General features: G+C 41.4%; 1 protein-coding gene across 1 annotated transcript in view; it reads right to left on the reverse strand.

The window, feature by feature from the left end:
• The window catches only part of LOC111153440 (catenin delta 2), a 1,010,962-nt gene that overhangs the window by 348,462 nt on the left and 639,090 nt on the right, over positions 1–23,410 (reverse strand). The window contains exon 9 of the mRNA XM_022512459.1: positions 13,196–13,451. Coding sequence (XP_022368167.1) covers positions 13,196–13,451 — 256 coding nt within the window. The remainder of the gene's footprint in view (positions 1–13,195; positions 13,452–23,410) is intronic.

The following is a 23,410-nucleotide window of genomic DNA, read 5'->3' on the forward strand; positions in this document are numbered from 1 at the left end:
CTGATTTGTACATGAAATGACCAAAGGGGATTTCAGATTTTGCATGCAGTGGAGTCAACAAGGAAGGCTTTGAGGATTGATTAATTGAGATATGCTAAAAGTGAAATAGGGTTTGCATAGTTATAGCAGGATAAGTTGGAGATTAAAAAAAAGGGGGGGGGAGTTCTTTGAATTAAGAATGAGTCGAATTCTACCAAACATTTAAAGAAGAATTAATTCCTTTTCTCCTGAAACTGTTCCAAAAAATAGAAATGGAAGGAAAACTTCCAAACTCATTTTATGAGGCCAGCATCACCTTGATCCCAAAACTAGACAAGGATCCCATCAAAAAAGAGAATTACAGACCAATATCCTTGATAAACACAGATGCGATTCTCACCAAAATACTAGCCAATAGGATCCAACAGTACATTAAAAGGATTATTCACCACGACAAAGTGGGATTTATTCCAGGGCTGTAAGGTTGGTTCAACATCCACAAATCAATCAATGTGATACAACACATTAATAAAAAAAAGAACAAGAACCATATGATACTCTCAATAGTAGCTGAAAAAGCATTTGACAAAGTACAGCATCCCTTCCTGATCAAAACTCTTCAAAGTGTAGGGATAGAGGACACATACCTCAATATTATCAAAGCCATCTATGAAAAACCCACCGCAAATACCATTCTCAATGGAGAAAAACTGAAAGCTTTTCCGCTAAGGTCAAGAACACGGCAGGGATGTCCGTTATCACCACTGCTATTCAACATAGTACTAGAAGTCCTAGCCTCAGCAATCAGACAACAAAAAGAAATTAAAGGTATTCAAATCAGCAAAGAAGAAGTCAAACTATCACTCTTTGCAGATGATATGATACTATATGTCGAAAACCCAAACGACTCCACTCCAAAACTGCTAGAACTCATAGAGGAACTCAGTAAAGTGTCAGCATATAAAATCAATGCACAGAAATCAGTTGCATTTCTTTACACCAACAACAAGACAGAAGAAAGAGAAATTAAGGAGTCAATCCCATTTACAATTGTACCCAAAACCATAAGATACCTAGGAATGAACCTAACCAAAGAGGCAAAGAATCTATACTCAGAAAACTATAAAGTACTCATGAAAGAAATTGAGGAAGACACAAAGAAACTGAAAAATGTTCCATGCCCCTGGATTGGAAGAATAAATATTGTGAAAATGTCTATGCTACCTAAAGCAATCTACACATTTAATGCAATCCCTATCAAAATCCCATCCATTTTTTTTTTCAAAGAAATGGAACAAATAATCCTAAAATTTATATGGAACCAGAAAAGACCTCAAATAGCCAGAAGAATGATGAAAAAGAAAGCCAAAGTTGGTGGCATCACAATTCCAGACTTCAAGCTCTATTACAAAGCTGTCATCATCAAGACAGTATGGTACTGGCACAAAAACAGACACATAGATCAATGGAACAGAATAGAGAGCCCAGAAATAGACCCTCAACTCTATGGTCAACTAATCTTCAATATAGCATGAAAGAATGTCCAATGGAAAAAAGACAGCCTCTTCAACAAATGGTGTTGGGAAAATTGGACAGCCATGTGCAGAAAAATGAAATTGGACCATTTCCTTACACCACACACGAAAATAGACTCAAAATGGTTGAAGGACCTCAATGTGAGAAAGGAATCCATCAAAATCCTTGAGGAGAACACAGGCAGCAACCTCTTTGACCTCAGCCACAGCAACTTCTTCCTAGGAACATCAACAAAGGCAAGGGAAGTAAGGGGGAAAATGAACTATTGGGACTTCATCAAGATCAAAAGCTTTTGCACAGCAAAGGAAACAGTTAACAAAACCAAAAGACAACTGACAGAATGGGAGAAGATATTTGCAAACGACATATCAGAGAAAGGGCTAGTATCCAAAATCTATAAAGAGCTTAGCAAACGCAACACCCAAAGAACAGAAAATCAAGAAATGGGCAGACGACATGAACAGACATTTCTGCAAAGAAGACATCCAGATGGCCAACAGACGCATGAAAAAATGCTCCATATGACTCGGCATCAGGGAAATACAAATCAAAACCACAATGAGATACCACCTCACACCAGTCAGAATGGCTAAAATTAACAAGTCAGGAAATGACAGATGCTGGCGAGGATGCAGAGAAAGGGGAACCCTCCTACACTGTTGGTGGGAATGCAAGTCGGTGCAACCACTCTGGAAAACAGCATGGAGGTTCCTCAAAAAGTTGAAAATAGAGCTACCCTATGACCCAGCAATTGCACTACTGGGTATTTACCCTTAAGATACAAACGCAGTGATCCGAAGGGGCACATGCACCCAAATGTTTATAGCAGCAATGTCCACAATAGCCAAGCTATGGAAAGAACCTAGATGTCCATCAACAGATGAGTGGATAAAGAAGATGTGGTATATATCTACAATGGAATACTATGCAGCCATCAAAAGAAATGAAATCTTGCTACTTGCAACAACGTGGTTGGAACTAGAGGGTATTACGCTTAGCGAAATAGAGGAAGTGGAGATGCAATGTGGTGGGCTTGGGGGGTAGGAAAAGAATAAATGAAACAAGATGGGATCGGGAGGGAGACAAACCATAGTGACTCTTAATCTCACAAAACAAACTGAGGGTTGCTGGGGGGAGGGGGGTTGGGAGAGGGTGGTGGGGTTATGGACTTTGGTGGGGGGTGTGCTATGGTGAGTGCTGTGAAGTGTGTAAACCTGGCGATTCACAGACCTGTACCCCTGGGGCTAAAAATACATTATATGTTTATAAAAAAAATTTTAAAAATACACAAACACATACACACACAAAAGAATGAGTTGAGTTCTCTGAGAAGCATAGAGCACTTTAAACGATGCATAATTCCAGAAGGTTGAGCTGAGCCTCAGGCATGCCTATTAAATACATACACAAAAACCAGAATGCGTTTTTCAAGGTTCTTATAGCTACTCTGATGGATCCATATTTCGGCAAAAGAAACAAATCTTGAGTTTCTCTGGTTCTGTGAATTTATAGTTTCCATTTTTAACACTCTAGCGACATTGATATCAACAATGGAATATCAATGGCATAGTCCATTCCATCGGTTCCAAATTCCATTCCATTGGTTCTAAAGAATGGGATATTCCAAAGAATGGAATATTTTTAGAATGACTTAAAAAAAAGTGGTGAAACAAAATAAAAGCAATGCACGGGGCCGAAAGAGCAGACCCACGGATAGATAAGAAGGAAAATCAGTTCCTTGTTATTGTGTGTCTTTTGTCACAGTAATAATGGTGTATGCTTATGGAAATTCTGTAGGTCTTATCTCTGGATAAATATGTGCAGAGCCAATAAACAGATAATTTGTACATATACACATGTACTATGTGTGTGTGTATGTGTATACACACATAAACTTTATCTACCTGTATCTACAGACATATACAGAATCTATGTGTACCCATACCCATAATCTATACAGCATAACCGGGAGTATCAGTACCCTCCCCAGAGCAGAGGATGACATCCTTGGGAAATGACTGACTAACTGGGCTAACTCCGTCACTCTGATCTCTTGGTTTCTCTTACCGGGTCGGGGCTCTTCCCATCAGAGCCAGCTCCAGAGAGACTGGCCACTGGACAGGGGGCTGGGGGGAGGGGGTGGCAGAAAACTTCACAGAGAAGAACGTAAATAATAGCTTTTGCTCCCATTTGCTGACTCTAGCTAGCTTGGGTTTGGCTACCAAACGAGGTAGGGACATCCAGAATGCATGTGGGCTGCTTTAGAGAGATGGGTTCCCCAGACTCTCATATACCCAGAGGCCTGGCTACGGGGTGGGGGCCCTACAGGTGGTCAGCTCTCACGGCAGGCTGTCGGCTGCCTGCTGATCCTTGCACTTGGGGCAGAGTCTGTTTCACCAAAAGCACGTGGACGGTGGGGAAAGAAGCAGTTGGTTCTCAAGAGTCAAGCCTGTACACCAGAAAAGCACGAATCACACTTCTGCCACCACAACTGATGAGCTCTCCATTAATGATGAACTTGTTAGTACTCTGGATACAGCTGCTCGTTGGTCACAACTGCTGGTGTTTCATCCCTCTTTACCTTGCAGTGTCACGGAGGGCCCTGGCCGGAAGGTGCTTCGGTATAAACGAGGTAGGGGTGTGGTACTAGAAATGAGCTGCTGTTGTAAAAATGCAGCTGTTAACTTCTACAAGTGGTTTTTAAGACAGGAGGCAAAATGAGTATTCTGGGCGGTGGGAAAATCAATACTGGCACACGCAAGGACTGTGTGAGAACACTGCTTTCCTTTAAACTGATTAAAGGGATCCTGAAAAGGAGACTTTTGTAAAATAAACAAACAAAAAAATCCTTTTGCAGTGAAATCTCCCCTCCCATCTTCCAATTCTGTTTCCTGCTACAAGGGTCGGACTCTCAATTACTCCTAGCCTCCCAGCTCTGGGCTCACCAGACCTTCTTCCAGCCTGGCCTCCCAGCTCCTGGGCCTCCCCTGTCCTTCCAACCAGACAGCCCCAGTTTCTCTGCCCTCCCCCGTGTTTCCATCTTCTGATGTCCTGATGATGGGGGTGGGGGGCAGAGGGCCAGGGGGTGGGCTGGGGGCTGAGGCAGGAAGTCTGCCTTACTGAGGCAGCTGACCATGGGCCCCTCCCCACATGAAGAATGATTCCAAAGGTGCTAGAGTCAACACATCTTACCTCACAGCTTTATGAGGAAGGCACTTCTGTTATTTGTTTTACATACAAGGATGCTAAGGGCAGAACCCATGAGCATCACTCCCAGAATGGCAACTTGCTGCAAATCCCTTTCCCTGTGTAGGCTGTGCTTTACCCAGGAGGATAGTGAGTGGTTTCCTTCTAAAAAGGAGCCCCACACCCACGGCCCCTCTGCAGCTATTGGGGTGTGTTGGCCCAAGTGAAGTTTTGGATGATATTATCTGGCTTGAAAACAACTCTCACAACATGCCACTCAAGCATGCCCCAAAGCCAAGAAAATAGCTCGGTTCACACATCTCTATACCTGCAGCAGTGAACACCCGCCTTCTGAAGCTGTAAGAACAGAGGTGACAAGCTCTGACCTTCCACATCGGCCATATTGCTCTTTCTGAAGAAAATGTCTTTCTGATGAAGACCATGAGCCAACCTAAAAACTTCTGTTTTACCCTTAACATAGCCTGTCTTAAGTTCTATCTTTAGCGTACAACTATTGTAGAGGGTAAAGAGTGTAAGGTGCCCTAAAGCACATGTAGTTGGTTGAAGAAGGTCCTCCCCGGCACGCCAGAATCCATGTCTCTATGGAAGCTCAGAAGGTGACTTTCTCGGAGAACAGGGTTTTGGTGGATGTAATGAAGATGAGGCCACACTGCATTGGTGTGGACCCTGAACACAATGACTGGTGTCATTACAGGACAGGGAGAGGAGGCTAGGAGAGAGAGAAGACCGTGTGTGAGGACTGGGACAGAGACTGGAGGGATGCTGCCCCAATCCATGGGACAGCCAGGTCTGCAAGTTGCTAGACTGTCCCCTGGGGTCTGGGGGCCCATGCCAACACCTTGGTTTTGGACTTTTGGCCTCAAGAACCACGAGAGAATGAATTTTTTGTTGGTGCGAGCCACTCAGTTTGTGATAAATTTGTGAAGGCAGCCACAGGAAATTCATGCACTATATTTATAGTTTCTAAGGAACAAATCCACATTTGGGATGCAAGCAAATTTTCCATTCTGATTGGGTGGGTGGATGGTAATACTCAGAGATAGCTTCTCACCAGAGCCTCCATACCTCCAACCCACCCAAGGCCTGAGAGCTTCAAATGGGCCCTGCCCCTCCATCATCAGCCCCCCCTTTCCTTTCCAACTCTTATCTCTGTCTCAAAACTTCCTACCACATTTAGGTAAATATCACCTCTTGCTCAAGGTTTGTGCCAAACACTCAGTTTCTCCAACACGCTTCTCTAACTGTGTCTGTCTTATTTACCCAGGGCATTGCAGTCATTTCTAGATATGCTTTTCTCTCTCATGTAACTTTGAAAGCTCCTTAAAAAATGAAGCTCTTTTCATGCTATCCCTACAACCTACAGAGCTCATCCTAGAACGGATGGGTGACTATGGAATGGATCCTAGAACGGATGACTGGAAAGTCACCTAGAGCACAGGTGCCTTCAGATGGACGTGGAGGGAGGAGTCCAAGGAATGAGAGCTACAAGGTTCTCCCCTTGGGCCAGCTCCAGCCATGTCTTGATAAAATTTTGCTGAGGACATACATGTGTGTCTTCCTTACTTCCAAGGGACATGGAGCAGTGCGTTACAGTAGTTATACTGGGTAACAAAATTGGGACCCTGAGATTTCTGAAGTATCGAATAATGGACTCACCCAACAAGAAGTAAAAGTAAAGCCCTCACTTAAGTTAAAAAGAAAATTAAAAATTCAAGATAAGGATCATTAATTCATAGCTTTGCTGAATTCACATGTGAAAAGACTGCATTTTATTTCGTTGTAAAGTTAATACTGATATCAATATTCATGGAAGTTATAAACATAGGGTTTGAATTCGGACAGGCCTGGATTCAAGTTCCAGCTCTCTGAGCCTTAGTTTCCTCATATGTAAAATGGGCACTATAAAGATTCGTATCATAGGGATTTAGGAATAATTAAATTAAATAATGAGTGTTTAAAAATTTTAATGTTGTTTTACAGTCAATTAATCTTTAATAAAGCAGGAAAGAATACACAATGGGAAAAAGATAGTCTCTTCAACAAATGGTGTTGGGAAAACAGCAACATGCAGAGGAATGAAACTGGACCACTCTTACACCACACATAAAAATAAATTCAAAATGGATTAAAGGCCTAAATGTGAGACCTAAAACCATAAAAATCCTAGATGAGAACGCAGGCAGCAACTTCTCTGACATCAGCCATAGCAACTTCTTTCTAGCTATGTCTCCTGATATAAGAGAAAACCAAAAGTAAACTATCAGGACTTCAGCAAAATAGAAAGCTTTTGCCCAGTGAAGGAAATGATCTACAAAACCCAAAGGCAACCTGAAGAACCGGAGAAGATATCTGCAAGTGACATATCTGATAAAGGGCTAGTATACAAAATACATAAGGAACTTATAAAACTTAACACCCAAAAAACGAATAATCCAATTATAAAATGGCAGAAGACATGAACAGACATTTCTTCAAAGAAGACATCCAGATGGCCAACAGACACATGGAAACATGCTAAACAGCACTGAGCATCAGGAAAATGCAAATCAAACATGCAATGAGCTGTCACCTCCCACTGGTCTGAAAGGCTAAAATCAGCAACACAAGAAACGACAGGTGTTGGCGAGGATGCGGAGAAAGCGGAACCCTCTTACACTGTTGGTGGGAAAGCAAGCTCGTGCAGCCACTGTGGAAAACAGTATGGAGGTTCCTCAAAAAGTTAAAAATTGAGCTACCCCATGATCCGGCAATTGCACTGCTGGGTATTTATCCAAAGGATACAAAAATACTAATTCAAAGGGATACATGCACCCTGATGTTTACGGCAGCATTATCTCCAATAGCCGAATTATGGAAGCAGCCCAAGTGTCCATCAATTATGACTGTTCAACAAAAAGATGTGGTGTATGTATATGCAATGGAATATTACTCAGCCATAAAAAGTGAAACCTTACCATTTGCAAGGACGTGGATACAGCTAGAGAGTATACTACAAAGCAAAATAAGTGAGTTAGAGAAAGAAAAATACCATGTCTCAGTCATATGTGGAACTCAAGAAACAAAAGAAATGAGCAAAAGAGAAAAAAGAGAGAGAGGCAAACCAAAAACCGATTCTTAACTATACAGAACAAACAGATGGTTACCAAAAGGGAGGAGGATGGGGGAAGGCAGCAAATAGGTGATGGGGACAAAAGAGGGCACTTGTGATGAGCACCGGGTGACATCTGGAAGTGCTGAATCACCATACTGCACACCGGAAACTAACAGTGCCCTGTATGTTAACTAACTGGAATTTAAACAAACTGGAATTTTAAAAAAAACTTAAATAAAATCAAATAAATATTCAAAAAATGTTTAATGTTGTGTATAAAATATATTACTTATTTTTAAAATCATGGTTATATCATCGTCACTGCCACCAACATCATTCTCATCTCACTCCCAAGAAAACGTACTAGGAGACTAGGTTGCCCCACGGGAACCCTCGCTCCCTTCCTGCACTTCTGGGGATGCAGGAGCCGACCAGCAAGGCCATTGCAGGACTCCCAGATGAGGGTCCCGGAAATGACTGCTCAGGGAGGGGATGCAGTGAGCACAGGGACAGCAGGCCTGGGTCCTGCAGAGAGGCTGGAACTGGCCTCGAGGGGTGTCCTGGAGAAAAGGGGTAGGCGTATTCTCATGCGATTTCAAAGGTCAGGAAGAAGATCAGGGTGTGAGCTTAGAAGAGGTGCCGATTTTATATCAATATAAAATTAATTTACAAGGCTCGAGTTACTCAAAGAATTAGTAAGATGCTTTCAAGACATGGTGAGTGGCCTGTGGTGAGAGGCATTCAGGCCCACTGTTAAGCTTGCTTTTAGTCTCACTGAGCAAATGGCTTCCAAGTGCTCTTTACCTTCTGATGGTCTTTAAATTGTGAATGCTGCATTTCCCCCAGTTAGATGAAAGATTACAGAGCAGACGAAGTGAAAACCGAGCTCCCCAGAGATCTCACCATTCAGGAGAACTGGACAATGAGAAAACTAGGTAACTGCTTCACTATAAACACTTCAGCCATGTTGTTTAAGTTACATAATAATGCTTTAAACTTTAAGAAAGTTTTAAAAACTATTTTTCAAATCTTCACCTTTTATAAAACATTGTTGTGGTATATTTTGTTTCCCGATGTATGCTGTATGTTTGGTTTCGTAGCGGGCAATGGAGAGACGGTATTTGGAAAACAGTCTTAATCTAGGCTTACCCACTGATGAGATATTTATAAGCAGGTTTATGTAATGACATTTACTAATACAACACCCAGTAGTAAAATAACTTCAGTAACATCTTAAAATAACCGATAAAATAGAGTCGAAATGCAATTAGGCAATTCCTTAGAAAATGCATATTTTTATATTATTGTTTAAATATTGTGACTTGAAACAAAAGATTCTATGGACTACAAATCTGATGGCATCAACAGAAAGGCGGTTACAAATCTGGGCCCCAGTTTGGCACTGAAGAGGTGTATTTCTGTTACGTTGAATAACAGAGAGAAGATGGAGTTTAACTTTAAACCATGTGTATAATAAGTTGGATCCTTTTAGCATGTTTGCAGAATTGCTGGGGATGGTGTACATCAGAAACTACAGATATCTTGGAAAGTGATGAATCGAACAGGATTAAGAGACGCTATTCCTGTTACGATCCACAACCTACGTTAAGTTCTGTCAGTAAATGTCTAAGTCCTAACTTTCCTTTCATAGACAAGAACATTTATAGTACTTTCATTTTTTTATTTTTATTTTTTTAAAGATTTTATTTATTTACTTACTTATGTAGAGAGAACGCGTGTGCCAGGATGAGGAGGGGCACAGGGAGAAGCGGAGAGAGAGAAAATCCCAAATAGATTCTGTGCTGAGCATAGAACTCAGCGCAGGACTCGATTCCAGGACCCTGATCATGACCTGAGCCGAAATCGATGTTAAGATTTATATGTGACCTAGATGTCTAAAAACAATAGCTGAGAAAATTCAGCATTTGGTATAGCATTGAAAATATATTAGCTGTGTCAACAATGCTTAAGAAATTCACATTTCATGGAAAATAACATGTAATTCAAAAATAACTTTTTGACAAATGTTGCAAAATTTATATATATATATATGTATACATATGGAAATTTCCTCAGTGGTTGCTGACTTTAAAAAGGAAATTAGATTTTATCATCTCTGCATAAAAAGGTATCTGTGCATTCTTTCTTGGAGCACACCATGGGGGCAGCCTAAAAGCAAAAAGACCTAAGTTTTGCCATTGTATATGACTGAGCCAAGCAAGCCAGAAAAATCCAAGCCTTTGGAATCAATTTTTTAAATCTTGTGTCCTAGATGAATTAAGAGATAATGAAGTCTCTGGTTTTAAGTCTAATGACTGAAATGGGGTTATCTTTTTTTAACTTAATTTTATATATTTATTTGACAGAGAGAGACACAGCGAGAGAGGGAACAGAAGCAGGGGGAGTGGGAGAGGGAGAAGCAGGCATCCTGTCTAGCATGGAGCCTGATGTGGGGCTCGATCCCAGGACCCTGGGATCATGACCTGAGCTGAAGGCAGATGCTTAACGACTGAGTCACCCAGGTGCCCCTGAAATGGGGTTATCTTGATATCAAAATCTTATGTTAAAAGACACTACTTTCTAGAAAACTTCTCATCAAGTAATACTAAAATTCTTCCATAGAGAAAACACACAGGTCTGCAGTAAGATGTATAAGGTGGGTATTAGCAAAGAAAGTCAAAGAAATAAAAAATAAGACAAAGAACCCAGACCCAATAAACAATTAGCAGAGCAAGGAGACCGATTTAGGCAATTTGTATCATTTCCTTTATCATTCCAAACTCCTACACACGCCCATACCACCATTCACTCACCTTCTGAAAAAAAAAAAAAATTATAAAAGATGGGAGTCTATTCCTTCACTTTCCTTTTTTTTAAATGAAAATGTTCATGCCAATGCATGCTGCTATGTCCTAAGAGTACGGGTTCTAGCCCACATACCCACTTGCCGGCAACGTGATCTCCAATGTCATTTACCACTAGGATTCTCCATATATTTAAAGCACTAAACCTATCAGTTTCCTTCCTCAAAGGAGAATTACGTCAAAGATGTAAGTAAAGGTACTTTGAGAATTATAATGTGCTGGAAACATATGTTCGAAATAGTAGAGGCTTATTAGATGGTCTGGTATTTAATGATAAATAAAACAATAAATTCTCTTTAAAATCCGAAGCTTGAAAGAAGGGTAAAGACTGCAAAAGTGTAAATCATAAGTCATAATGCCAAAATAAACAATTTTGAACCCCAGAGGTTAAACCTATTAGTTCTGGTATTGGTCACCTGATAACAATCAAAATTCATTATCCAATGGAAGACACAAAAATCTTGTCATAAAAGAAGCATTAGATTTTGGACTTGAATTTTAGATTTGAAATGTCTGTCAATTAAACCTGAACAGGTTGGCATATTCCCTTATTTTAAGACAACTCTTACCGCATTATTGTATTTTAAACCCCATCCATTTTGTGTGATGCTGAATGATTAGTTCCTTTTGCACTAATTAAGTCACAACAATACAATTCTGGTTCTACAGATATGGTTCCCATTTGTTGATATTTCTGGGCTTAAGATGGTGGTATGATTTTTTTTTTCAGATTTAACACATATTTAAGGCTAATGGATTAGCATTCCTGAAAACAAGAGTGAATTTGTAATTCATATAATGCAATGACTTGCATATACATTTTACACATACAAAGAATTAGTAGCCAATATTCTCTTATTTATGGTAACATTTTTAACTGGTTATCCCGTTTTGGTTGATAGTAGGCACGCAGTAAATATAATTGCTATAATCCATAACTTAAAAAGGTAAGAGAGCTATGACAACTCACTAAAGAAGAAAAAAGGTTATAAAAATGATAGTAATATGAAATGGGAAGGATACACCATTTAATAAAATAAAATGCATTTAATATGCAGTACAAAATAAAGACACTGAGCTGTGGCTTGAGAAACAAATAAATTTGGCCTCTTATTAAGCCAAATTCCCCTAATAGGAAAATGTAAAACCTTTCCTTCAGAGATAAAACTTTTATCCTCATTTAAACAGAAAATGTTAAATACAACAATGCCAATTTCATTATGTATTTTTCTATTTAGCGATTCCTGTGTTTCCTATTCCTTATTTCTATAGGTTTCCAGGAGCATGTAGAGAAAAATTACTTAAAAATAGACTGCTGAGGTGTTATCTGAAGAACATTCCATCCACATGAGCCGAAAGTACTTAAGGATTTGGGGCAGATTTCGGGACCTTTGAAACTGAAAAACCTGGATAAGCAGATACTACACAATGTAAATGCAGGTATACTTCTTATTTCCAGGAGTTAAGAGTGAGTATTTGTTACAATTTATTTTTATAATAATGGAGGTTTCACCGAATATAGTATGTAACACGGACCCTCCAAGCCAGTTTGAATAATGCTGAAGTAGCTATCTCAAAAAAAAAAAAAAAAAACAAACAAACCATAAAACGGTCTCATTCGGCCTTTTATATTTGTAGGAGGGATTTCTTTTCACAAAATAATCTATGAAACCCAATACAATATACACGCACTCGTGTGCTCTATCAGAGAAAATTCCTTGAGAGGAATTTTAAGTATCCTACCAGAGCCAAGTGACATGCCCGGCTATAAAGAAATACCAAAAATCTGACATATCTATAATATTCACAGATGCAGATATATATTTATGTGACTCTATCAGCATAAATCAAGCAGCTATGAATAAAACATCATTTAACCAATTCCAACTTCACAAGCAGAGTGCCGTTAAATTTCTCACCCCTGCGGGAGAAAAGAAAGCCAAGAGAAACACAGCTTGGTGAGAAGAATTTCTTTGACACATTAGGCCCAAGTTTTTATCAACACCCAAACTCCTTCAACCTCACGTTTACTTTCAGACATAGAAAAATAAAGGTAATCGAATTTTCTAAATTTTCCATTTTCGGTATAACCTGGAAGATGGACCACTTGACACTCTGATACTGGGAAACACGCATGCACGGGGACAAAGCGGGGTCCCGCTGAGACAAGCAATCACCCAGACCGTGTGCCACCTGAAGTCAAGTGACGTAACCCCCCAATCCTCGATTTTCACTCTACACAAGAGAACCGCACCTGATCTTCTCAAAGAGCTCCTATCTCCGGCACCTGCTGATGCTCCGATCAAAGGGCCACAGAAGATACTAGAGGTCCACGAACCATGCCCCTACTCCAGACCAAACCAAAGATTATAGAACCCAACGTGGAGTCAACCCTTTAACGCTCAGCCAGTGACACGAAGGTCACAATGGGACGTCAATGAAATAATGCCGGAACAGTACCAGGCTGGACAAGCGCTTTAGGCATCAAGGTCGGGAAAAGAAAAGGTTTGGTACCCACCTGGGATCTTTCTGAATGCTATCGATGGACGGGGATCTGGCCAGGGTGCCTTCGGGCGGGAGGGCAGGGCCGGATTTGCTGTACGGAGACTCGACGGAGGGACAATACTGCAGCTGTCGGTAGGGGTCGGCGTAATTGGAGGCTGGGCCGGCGGCGTAGCTGGCCCTCTGGAAGGTGGCCGCGGCGGCGTTCTGGGGACCATGCTGGCTGCCTGTGCGCTGCAAGGGGATGGAGTCGACACCGGGGGAAGATGGGGCTACGACAGGAAAGTAGGAACAAAGTAAAAAATTGAGGACCTGCTCACAGAAATGGTTAACCAGGTCTAGGCAGGGGGGAAATTACACACATAAGATAAAAAAGGGGGGGAAGGTTTGGAAGAATAAAAAAAATAATCTGTCATATTTGAACCAATACATTCAGTGTGACCCAGTACCATGATCACCAGCACACTGTCTCAGAAAGAAGCCTCTCGGCGGCCGGGAAAATGCAACCCTCTGTGTTCACTGTTGACCAACACCCCAGAGAAGCTTTGTTCATCTCACACGTTAGCTCCGCGAAAGATGCAAACCCAGAGGATCCCTGGAAATCTTTTACGAGGGGTCACGGAGAGATGGTTCTTTGTTGTGCAAGTGGAGAAAATGCAGGAAGTGTGATTGTTCAGGTGATGTTACATTAATTTTATTAAGAGTGTAAAACAAACAGTAACGTGGTTAATTTTCCCGAATAAAAGGGGGAAAAAAACCACACGCATGGGGGTGGAGGGAGAGAGGGAGAGGCAAGTCTCCCATTTCCACAATTAGTCCTGGGGTGTTAAACACGGGACTGTTCTTGCTCCTGGAAAGCAACTCCCCCAAGATGTTCACAGCCCTCTCCTTCGACTAAAGCTGTCAGGGTAACAAATTCCGTGAAGGGCCGGCATGTGGGAGAAGGCAAAGACCGGCCCAACAGCAACGCAGACAAACGAAGGAGCCGGCGTGCCTTTTCCAGAAGTATCTGCATCTTTTCAAAACGTCTGCATTGTTTTGAGAAGATTTTGTGCATCAGTTGCTAAAGTCAGTTTGACCAGTTTCCAAACTGAGTTTCAATTCTGTTTGCTGCGTGGATTCTTTCCAGTTCGTTTCACGGCATTCTTTGTATCTGATTCTCGAAAATATTTGACATCAAGGTGTAATGAACATATACAAGGGAAAGAGTGTTTTTCTTGTTAACGGCATGGGACCAGTTATGGTTTGTTGCAATAATGGCGAGCCAGGCCCGATCCGAGACAGTCGATGGCTTCCTGGCACCGCAGACCAGAAGACAGCCAAAAGGCAGCCAGTGTTTGCGTGCAGCTGCGTACACCATGGGGTCTCTGTTATGGAAGAAGGTTTCAATTATAAGTCAAACCCCTCAACTCTGACTTCCTGAACGCTTAGGATGACAGTAAAGCTTATTTTGTCCTCTGTCACTTTAGGGGATGTATGCCAAATCAAACACATCCAAAACGATGTCACACTGAGCAAACAATGTTTTAAAAGAAATGAAGGAAACTGTGTCAAATGACAAAAAGGTTGTAAGGTGAACTGGAGGAAAACATTCTCAGGCTGAGAACTGAGTTTTAATGAAGAGGTCAAGGCTTCTCATTTCCAACAAACAGAAATACTTAACCTTACAATAACCCAGATTAGGAGACGAGCCACTGTCACAAGGTGAAGTGTAGAAAGATACTCAGGAAAAACTTTCTAAACAAAAAATGTACATATATTCCGAGAAGCAGTCTTCGAAATGATGACGACTGTCCTGAGGGATTCGGTTTCAAGATGATCACCCGAGACTATGAACATTAAGTTTGGAAAGAGAAAATGTGTCTTACTTCATTTGCAATTTCTGGAAGAGTTATATTTTCTCCAAAATAGTACAAACATGTGTAATTAAAATTCATGTCTTAAAAATTTATGAACAATGTACTTTATATTACAGTGACAGGGGCTGAGAATTTAGGCCAGGCATAACCTTGCTTTTGGAAGAACAAATGCACAGAGGCAAATAAAATTTCATTTTCTAGAAGAGTTGTGACAAGCTAGGCAGCAAATCCAGGGCAAAAGGGGAAAACCAAATACACCTGATATTCTCCAGATAAATGCATTTTTTTTTTCCTTCAGGAAAGTAATACCTACATTTAAGCTTGCCAAAAATGGTTCCTAATATCAGAAAAGAAACCCTTTTCTATATGAAAGTGTTGATCATTAATTCAGTAAGTACGATTAACAGGAAAAGAGGACAACATAGCAGAGATCAGGAAATAATATTGAAATCTTAGGAAAAAAAAATACTTGTTAAAAAAAAAGTATAGATAAGGAGAACCAATTGACTAGCCATGCCCAAAAACTCTCAAGGGACCTTAAACCGAAAGAGAATATTATGAGTGTTGTAAAAAAGGCACTCCCAGCAGCAAAGACTCTACAAACACTGGATTCAAATGGGAAAGCAGGCTGTGAGATGCGGTTTGTCAAGCAAAACCAGGAAGGTGACATCCCAGTAGAGGAGGAGAAAGACAAGGTGGAGGTGAGTTTATGAGTAGAGGTAGGCTCGTCTGTGTGCTTCCCTTTGGCCCGTTTAGGGTCAGGTCATGGAATGCACTCAGAGCTTGGCTTCTGTAGTTAGCATATTGGGTTCCCATCCAGGCCTTCTGGGCAATTCTTGGGATTGGATGAGTGAGTTACTGAGTTTTGTAAGCTCCAGCTTCCTAACTATGGCACAAAGAGAACAAAACGGCCTCTGGGACCATTATTGGCTTTAAAGACACACGAGAGGCATTAAGCATCTCATATGCAGAAAGTGTTGAACAAAGGAGCTCTGGCTGTTTTTACTATCAACAATGTTGAAATCAGCTAACATTAGAAAAAAAGATTGTCCACACTGTACTGGAGTGAAGACCCTTGCCACTGGGTATCAGAGTGCAGAGCTCCTGCCAGGGCTTTTTTCCCTCCAATGACCCTATATGAGAGTGAACATGTCATTCACACTTCACAGATGGGAAACTGAGGCACAGAACAATTATGTAACTTGCCTGAGTTTGTCTGGTATATAATTAGAGAAGGGATTCAAGCCCTCGTACCCTGCTTCCAGAGTTCATACTTTTAACCACCACTGTAAACTGGACCGAGGCTTAAAACTTTCAAACAGCATGTTCATGAACTACTTACGTTGTGAGAAGATTTATAAGAGGCTTAAAATTAAGGGAAGTGTCTGCTAAAGGCACATAGGAGAGGTGGGTTTATAACAGGAATTATCATGAATATTATATTGAAGAATTGCTTAAAATGAGTGTTAATTTTCACCATTTCTTCCTTAAGTTGACTTTACTGGGATAGGCAGAAAAATATTGAGAAAAATTCTTTACACCGAAAAATCTAACTTTGTTCATTTCTAGAAAAATCAAAGAATAGGGATACCTATTGTTATTTTAATTTTAAAGCAGTTTGAATCTTAGTTTCATCACTGGTATCACTATATTAACAAAAAAAGAGGGTGGACTATGAAATCTAAGGCGGGTGAACAAGTTCCAAAAAGATCTTATTAGAAAATCACAATCGCATTCGTGGTCCTTGATAAATGGCCCTACCGAAGGATCATTCCTGAATCCACAGGTTAAACTTTTAAGTCACTCTAAGCAGGATACCTGATGAGAATTTAAAAACATAAAATTAGAATTCAAATTGGTCCTGCCGAATTAAAAAAAATAAAATAAAAAAAAGGAACGAGACTGATCAGTGCAACGAAAATAACGTAAAATGGCAGTACAAATGGGGAGAAAAACACCCCATATTCAAGTGCAGGTCATGGGATCATCTTGAAAATGTGTGAGAATCTAAGAGATCTCAGACCAGCCATGTGTCATGTAACAAGACAGTGTCATATTTTATTTTTAAGGGTGACACAGGAAAATGACTTAACATTATACAGTAAATTCTCCCTTTGTGCCCTGAGCGTGGCTCAGCAAAGCACAGCTATCTATTGGTATGGCTAAGCAGATACTGGCCACATTATTAAAGACTTCCCTGGACACGACGCTTCCTGGATTTCTGTCTGGTCACACATTTTCTCTTATTTGAGCTTCAAAGCTCAGCTGACCAGCTCACCCGTGTTACAGGATGGCTCAATTCCACGGAATCTTCCACTGAGGTGGAAGGAGCTTCGTCAGCTCTTTAAACACCTCCCACCTGCTCCGCAAACAGCCCCTTCTCCTCTCAAGAAGCTCTTAGCGCTCGCCGAACCGTGCTGCTGGTCTCTTTGGGGAGATTTTAAAAGCAGCCTCTTCAGCAGCTGACTTGATACTTCACCTGACATCTATGCGGTTCACAAAATTACCTGTTTTCCTTAGAGCTACACAAATAAAGATCTACTGTACAAGGGGGGGGATGTTTTATTTGTTATATTCGCTTGAAAGAGGGGAAGAGGATGCTTTTTAATACATCAGGCTTTCTACTTTGATGATGATGGATGGTTACATCCATTCTTCACTGACAATCAAAAAAGGAGAACAGAATAAAATATAAGAATCTGGCACATGAAGAAACTTGCGGGGGATATAAGGTAGGGTTCAACCAAAAAGAAAAAAAAACCCACTAATTTTTGTTTTTGTCTTACTTATCTTTGCTTTTCTGTATATTTGCATATACGGAGGTAGGAAAATCTAAATTAAGTTTCTACTCATTATATAAATAGAAAATGAGTACACAATAAGCCAATTAAACAGTATTTCCTCAGCACGCTCAGAAAGTAAGGATGGCTTAGGTGACAACAGGTCCAAGAACTTGGCCATGAACTCTCTTAAGGAGAGTTCAAGTCTGTTATTTTAGGACTCAGGGGCCCCTGGCACTCAAATCACTCTACCCCCAGCAGTATTATTATCTAGAACTGATTGTGAACATCTTCCAATTTTCTGCCCTCTCTGATCCATGCTAAACTCAGAGGGAAAATATTCCAGGGTAAATTTAACGGAATCTTTTTATTTTCATTTTAATTCCAGTATAGGTCACATACAGTGTTAGATGAGTCAGGTGTATAATACAGTGATCAGCACTTCTATACATTACTCAGATCTCAATATTAACACCACCGTTTAACTTCATCAATGGTCACCTTTGTGGGAAGAGGCGTTGCAGAATTTTTGGTAGTTACAGAATCATTATGATTGGTGTGGATGTGGATGTTTCTGGATTTTGCCAATGAACAATTTCTACAGCAAACACGATGTCTTCCTTCAGCTGAGCTCAATCAGACTTTTTATTTAAAACACTTGAGGTGGCCTGATACAGGGAAGCATCTGGAAGCTTCTCCTGGTTTTAAGATGATATTTATCATTGGGTTCATTAAAAATTTCCAATTGGGTAATAATGTGCTCCTGACTTTCTAGACTTAAAAAAAAGAAAGTCAAAACAAAACAAAAACAAGAGGTTTTGGAGGATCTAATTTGACTTGCTCTAAGGAGAAGCAATCATTTTTACAGTTTGAAGTAAAAGCATTTAAGAAGTAATGAATGCTAATATTCCACGTTTTTGTGGACCCTAATGATGATTTTAATGGAAAATGTTGTTTATATGTTACTGAACAATAGTAGTAAAATTTTATGGATAGGAAGAGTCTATGAAATGCCTCTGTAACTTTATGAAACACTGGCTGCTGTTGCAGAAAATTCAGTTTTTAAAAAATATTTTCTCCATACGTGCAAATTTTTCATCACATTCTTTTTTTCTTTTTCTGTTGTAGTATTTGTCAACCTCAAAGATATTTAGATTTTCTCCTTGCAATATACCTTTGATCGTTCATTCTTTCTTAAAAACAAACTGACACGTTCATCGCAGAAAGCTTGTTTTCTCCACTCACTTAGAAAAACCCATTCATCCCAAAGTGAATTTCTGTGACTATCAGTCCAGCAAACACTGGCCATTTCCATTAGGTCAGAAAGATGTTTTTTTTGGGGGGAGGAAGGGAGTGTCAGAGTCAAGCATCTGTATTAATCACATGACTCCTAAATTGACAGTTATTGGTATGTTTGAGTTTGAAACAAAAATTCATGTTAGTTTCTGCTTAATAGACTTCACCATCAGCAAGCTCAAGAAGATCCCATATTCCTTGTCTGGCTCTGCCTCTTACGATATAAGCTCCAGTTTTGACAAGCCTTATCCCAGATGAAAGGTATGTTTTATTTAAACAGACATCCAAGTTAACAGTGTGCCTCTTTAAATTCTCATCACACCAGAAAGAAAAGTGTCAGATGCTGGGTAGAGATCCCGTAAGAGCAAGTGGGCATGTTCCGGCCACCATCGGGCTCACTGGCCTGCCTTTTCTGCTGTAGCTCACACAGTTCCGCCTCCCTGCACATGGAGAGGACATTGATGGTGGCCTCTCCTCCCTCATTTCCTGGCTCCACAAGAAATGAGTGACTGTCATGTCTGGTGAGGGGATGCTCTCTGGGGAGCTCTGCTGAGCAGATAACGCTGCTGATTCAGGAAGTGACTCTTTTACCTACTCGGAGGCTGCTGGATCTCTGGGGCCTCGATGCTAGCTTCTCTCTCAATCCTGTCCTCAGGCATGCGGGCAGCTGCTCTACGTGCCCTCTGCCTTCCTACTAGAGCATGTCTGGGCCCCGGAAGGCCAGTAGGCCACCCTCAGAACCTGCTCCCTTCTGTTGAAGGTAGGTGGGGGAAAAGGTCTGCGGTTCTCATCTCACAAAGGCTGGGGTGCAGAAGCATGAAATGTCGGTGTCAGGAGCAGAAGACCCTCTTCAGACCATGATCCCTGGCCCAGCCCTGCCCGTTCTGCAGAATGAGGTACTACAGATTTCCAGTTGAGTACTGGACCAAGTTTGTATGTTTCACCTCCCCCAAAGGCTGGAGCAGAAGAGAGGCCAGAAGCAGGATTGTAGCACCCGATTCCCTAACATGTACGTAAGCACACGTGAATAAGACCTTTCACCATGTGGTTAGGTAGCTTTTTGGTTTGAGAAAGCCCAGAAGACCTTCCGGCACACCCAAAGGTGGATCGTTGTCTTTGTATGAGTTGGTGTCTGAGATTTAAATCGGTCTTTCAGTAAGTAACAGGGGTGAGTGGCTGCTCTGGTGGCCAAGGAGACATGGAGGAGGCAGGCAGAGAGGAGGATGGATGAGGATGGCAGCAGGCTGAGTCCGAGGGGGGAAAGCTAATGAAGGCATCTCCCGGTGGACCCCATTGCTGGGGAAGTTTAGGAAGCTTGAACAGGTCTCAGTTTCAATGCCTGCAGCTGTGTCCTGAGTGTCTCCATGTAGCCATCTCCCCGGGTCTCTCAGCTCTAGAATAGTCTATTACTGAGGACAGCCTTCGTGGTGTTTGGGGTAAGGGAGATGCAGGGATAGGGTCAGCACAGGGCCAGGCAGGGCAGGGAAAGGAGAGAGGCCATAGAGCTAAGAACAGTGCCCGGGAACCAGAGCCAGCGGGGAGCACAGCTGCAGCGCCGAATGACCAAGGGCAGATGTGGATGAAGTACATGCACCTGCCAAGCCTCTACTTGCTGCCGGATAACAGGGGAGCATGGCTTTGGGCCAGGGTGGGGGGTGGGGAGGTTACCTAAGGCACAATCAGGAGTTATGGGTTATCTGGGAATTAAAAGATACTACGTATTGTTTAGTGTTTTTATTCACACTTTGTCTTCAGCTTCATCTGGAATGTTCTAATCCTTAAGATATTATCTTCCATGGCCAGTTAATTTTCCTTATGTTCATGTTCTATTATGGAACGAGACTGAATGGGCTTGAGGACAAGGAGTAAGTAGAAGCTTCTTTGGCTCTGCCGGTGTATCTAGCACATGGTGAGTATTCAACAGATACTATTTGATTGACAGGATACAAAAACCACAATGAACATGGATGGGTATTTATTTTCTTTTTAAATGATGACTTTAACACACACAGTTCCAACCAAGATGGCTGTTAAGAGCCCAGGACCCAGGGCAGGACTGCCTGCATGTGAAGGTTTGAAAATGGGCTCCACATAAGCCGTGTGGTCTTGAGAAGAGGACCCCATATTGCTTGCCTCCGTGTTCTGTAAGGTGAGCGTCCTATCAGTACCTCCTTTAAGGGGTAGTTCTGAGGATTTGTAAATACATTCAAAGAATGTGGAACAATTCCCGGAAGCAGCACCATGCTACGTGCTCTGTCTTCCTGTCTCGCCCGCTCCATGCTATGGCACCATCTTGTAATTTCCTAATTTTTTTAGGCAAGTCCATTTGTCTTCCTTCCTGAGTCTTGAACAAGACTTGAACAAGAGCAAGCAACCTTCAGCCCCTTGGCTTACTCTCCTTGAGGTAGCATCTGGAAGTGCTTGACGGGTCAAACTGAAGAGAATCCAGTCAGTGTTCTGCTACCCAAGGGCTAAGACAGGAGACGGGTGGCTCGAACCACCTCAGCCACAGATGTGAGCCAGAAGTCAGTGGCCCTTAATACTTCAAGTCTAACAGGTCTATAAGAACCTGTCCTCTCCTCCAAAGAAACTGGGGTATCGGCTCTGGCCCGAGAAGCCTCTTAAAGTTCTGCATCAGAGGTCTCGAGTGTGCGGTGTGTACAATACCCGATGTGGAAAATGACCTCCCGAATACAGGAAAACAATCTTAGAAAGTTCCTTGATATTAACTGTTAATTCTTTTACTAAATATAATTTGATAATATTGTCTAAGACCTATGTAATTTACAAGGAAAGGGTTTACCCCCATGTTAACGGCATATTCTCGAACATGTGGGTTCTGATAGAGACAGTTTCTGGGGTTGCGGGGTTAGCTAAGAAAGTGTAAGGATGTGAAATAAAATACATTAAGTGTACAAACAGGGAGTAACCTGAGCTGGTGAAGAGAAAGAACCTGTGGCTTTATACTTGGGAGCCGGAGAGAGGCGGTTTCTCCCCACCTGTCATCCCATCCATCCATGCATTTCTGGAAATTTCCATATTATTACATAAATCAGCGTATGTCCTCAAAAATGCCTCAAGTTCAAAAGGACAGGCTGGGGTGGGGTCTTAGATATCCAGATGTCATAACCTCAGCAGCTCTCTGCTGGGGCAGAGATTACTGTTCCTGAGAAAACTCGGGCAAACAAATCTTCTTCTCTGATACGCTTAGAGGACCTGCTGCCTTTCCTCATAGGAAGGATGAAGCCCTTGTTCTTTCATTCAGCGCCGTGCTCCGCTGATGGCTTAAAGCAGGGGTCAGCAAACTTTTCCAGAAAGTAAACATTCTCAGCTTTACCAACCATATGGTCTCTGTCACAACTACACCTCAGCTGTGATGGCCTGGAAGCAGCTAGAAATGATACGGGCACAAATGGAAGTGGCTGCGTTCCAGGAACTTTATTTATAGACACTGCAATTTGCATTTCCTATAACTTCTCCACATCAGAAGATATTACCCGTCTTTCATCTATAAACCGTTTAACAAGGTAGTAATCATCTTTAGCTCATGAGCAGGATTCAGACAGGTGGTCCAGCCGGATTTGGCCCAGAGCTGGAGTTTTCAGACCCCGGGCTCAGAGAAAACACCAGTTTTGTTTTGTTTTAATTGGTTTTTAAAGTGTGAACATCTCATGTCATTAATGTGACATAGAAGAATGAAGTACTTTTTTCTTAGTGTAGATAAATTTTTGCAAAACCCCCAAGTTTATTAAGAAAAGAATTCTAAGAGCCTATGAATACAGGAGAGAGAAATGAACATAATCCGTTCCGTGGTCCGTGTCTTCGAAAATTACATACTGAGCATCGCTGAGGTTATCTCTGTCTCTTGTAAGGGGTGCGTGGACATAAAACCACCTTTGTTACTAATATGTGGCCAGCTCAACATTAAAATAGCCCAACCTCAGACAGGAGTGGTTCTAGCAGGCCAAAGGATGAGAGAATTCTGACAGAAGAATAAATGGGTATTCTTTTGCATCTGAACCAAGATACGTATTATTAACATTGGATGGCATTTATGATGTCAAAAACAAAAGAAAGCATTTTGTGCCTTTCTTCTTATGATGCAGTAAAACACTGAAATGTACATATCAATAATCAACCATAAAAGCAACTTCGCTGGCCTGCATTTCAAAACGTGTAATTTAGTATCATAATGCAGTTAACAAAATTGCTATGCTCTGCTTTGTGGTTACTGGAAGTTGCCATGGTCTGAAGATGCAGGGAGGTGTGTGCCAAGTTTTGGAGCAAAGCTTCAGT

Source organism: Enhydra lutris, unplaced genomic scaffold (genome assembly GCF_002288905.1).
Source record: "Enhydra lutris kenyoni isolate GAN:26980312 unplaced genomic scaffold, ASM228890v2 scaffoldscaffold32, whole genome shotgun sequence".
NCBI classification, from domain to species: domain Eukaryota; kingdom Metazoa; phylum Chordata; class Mammalia; order Carnivora; family Mustelidae; genus Enhydra; species Enhydra lutris.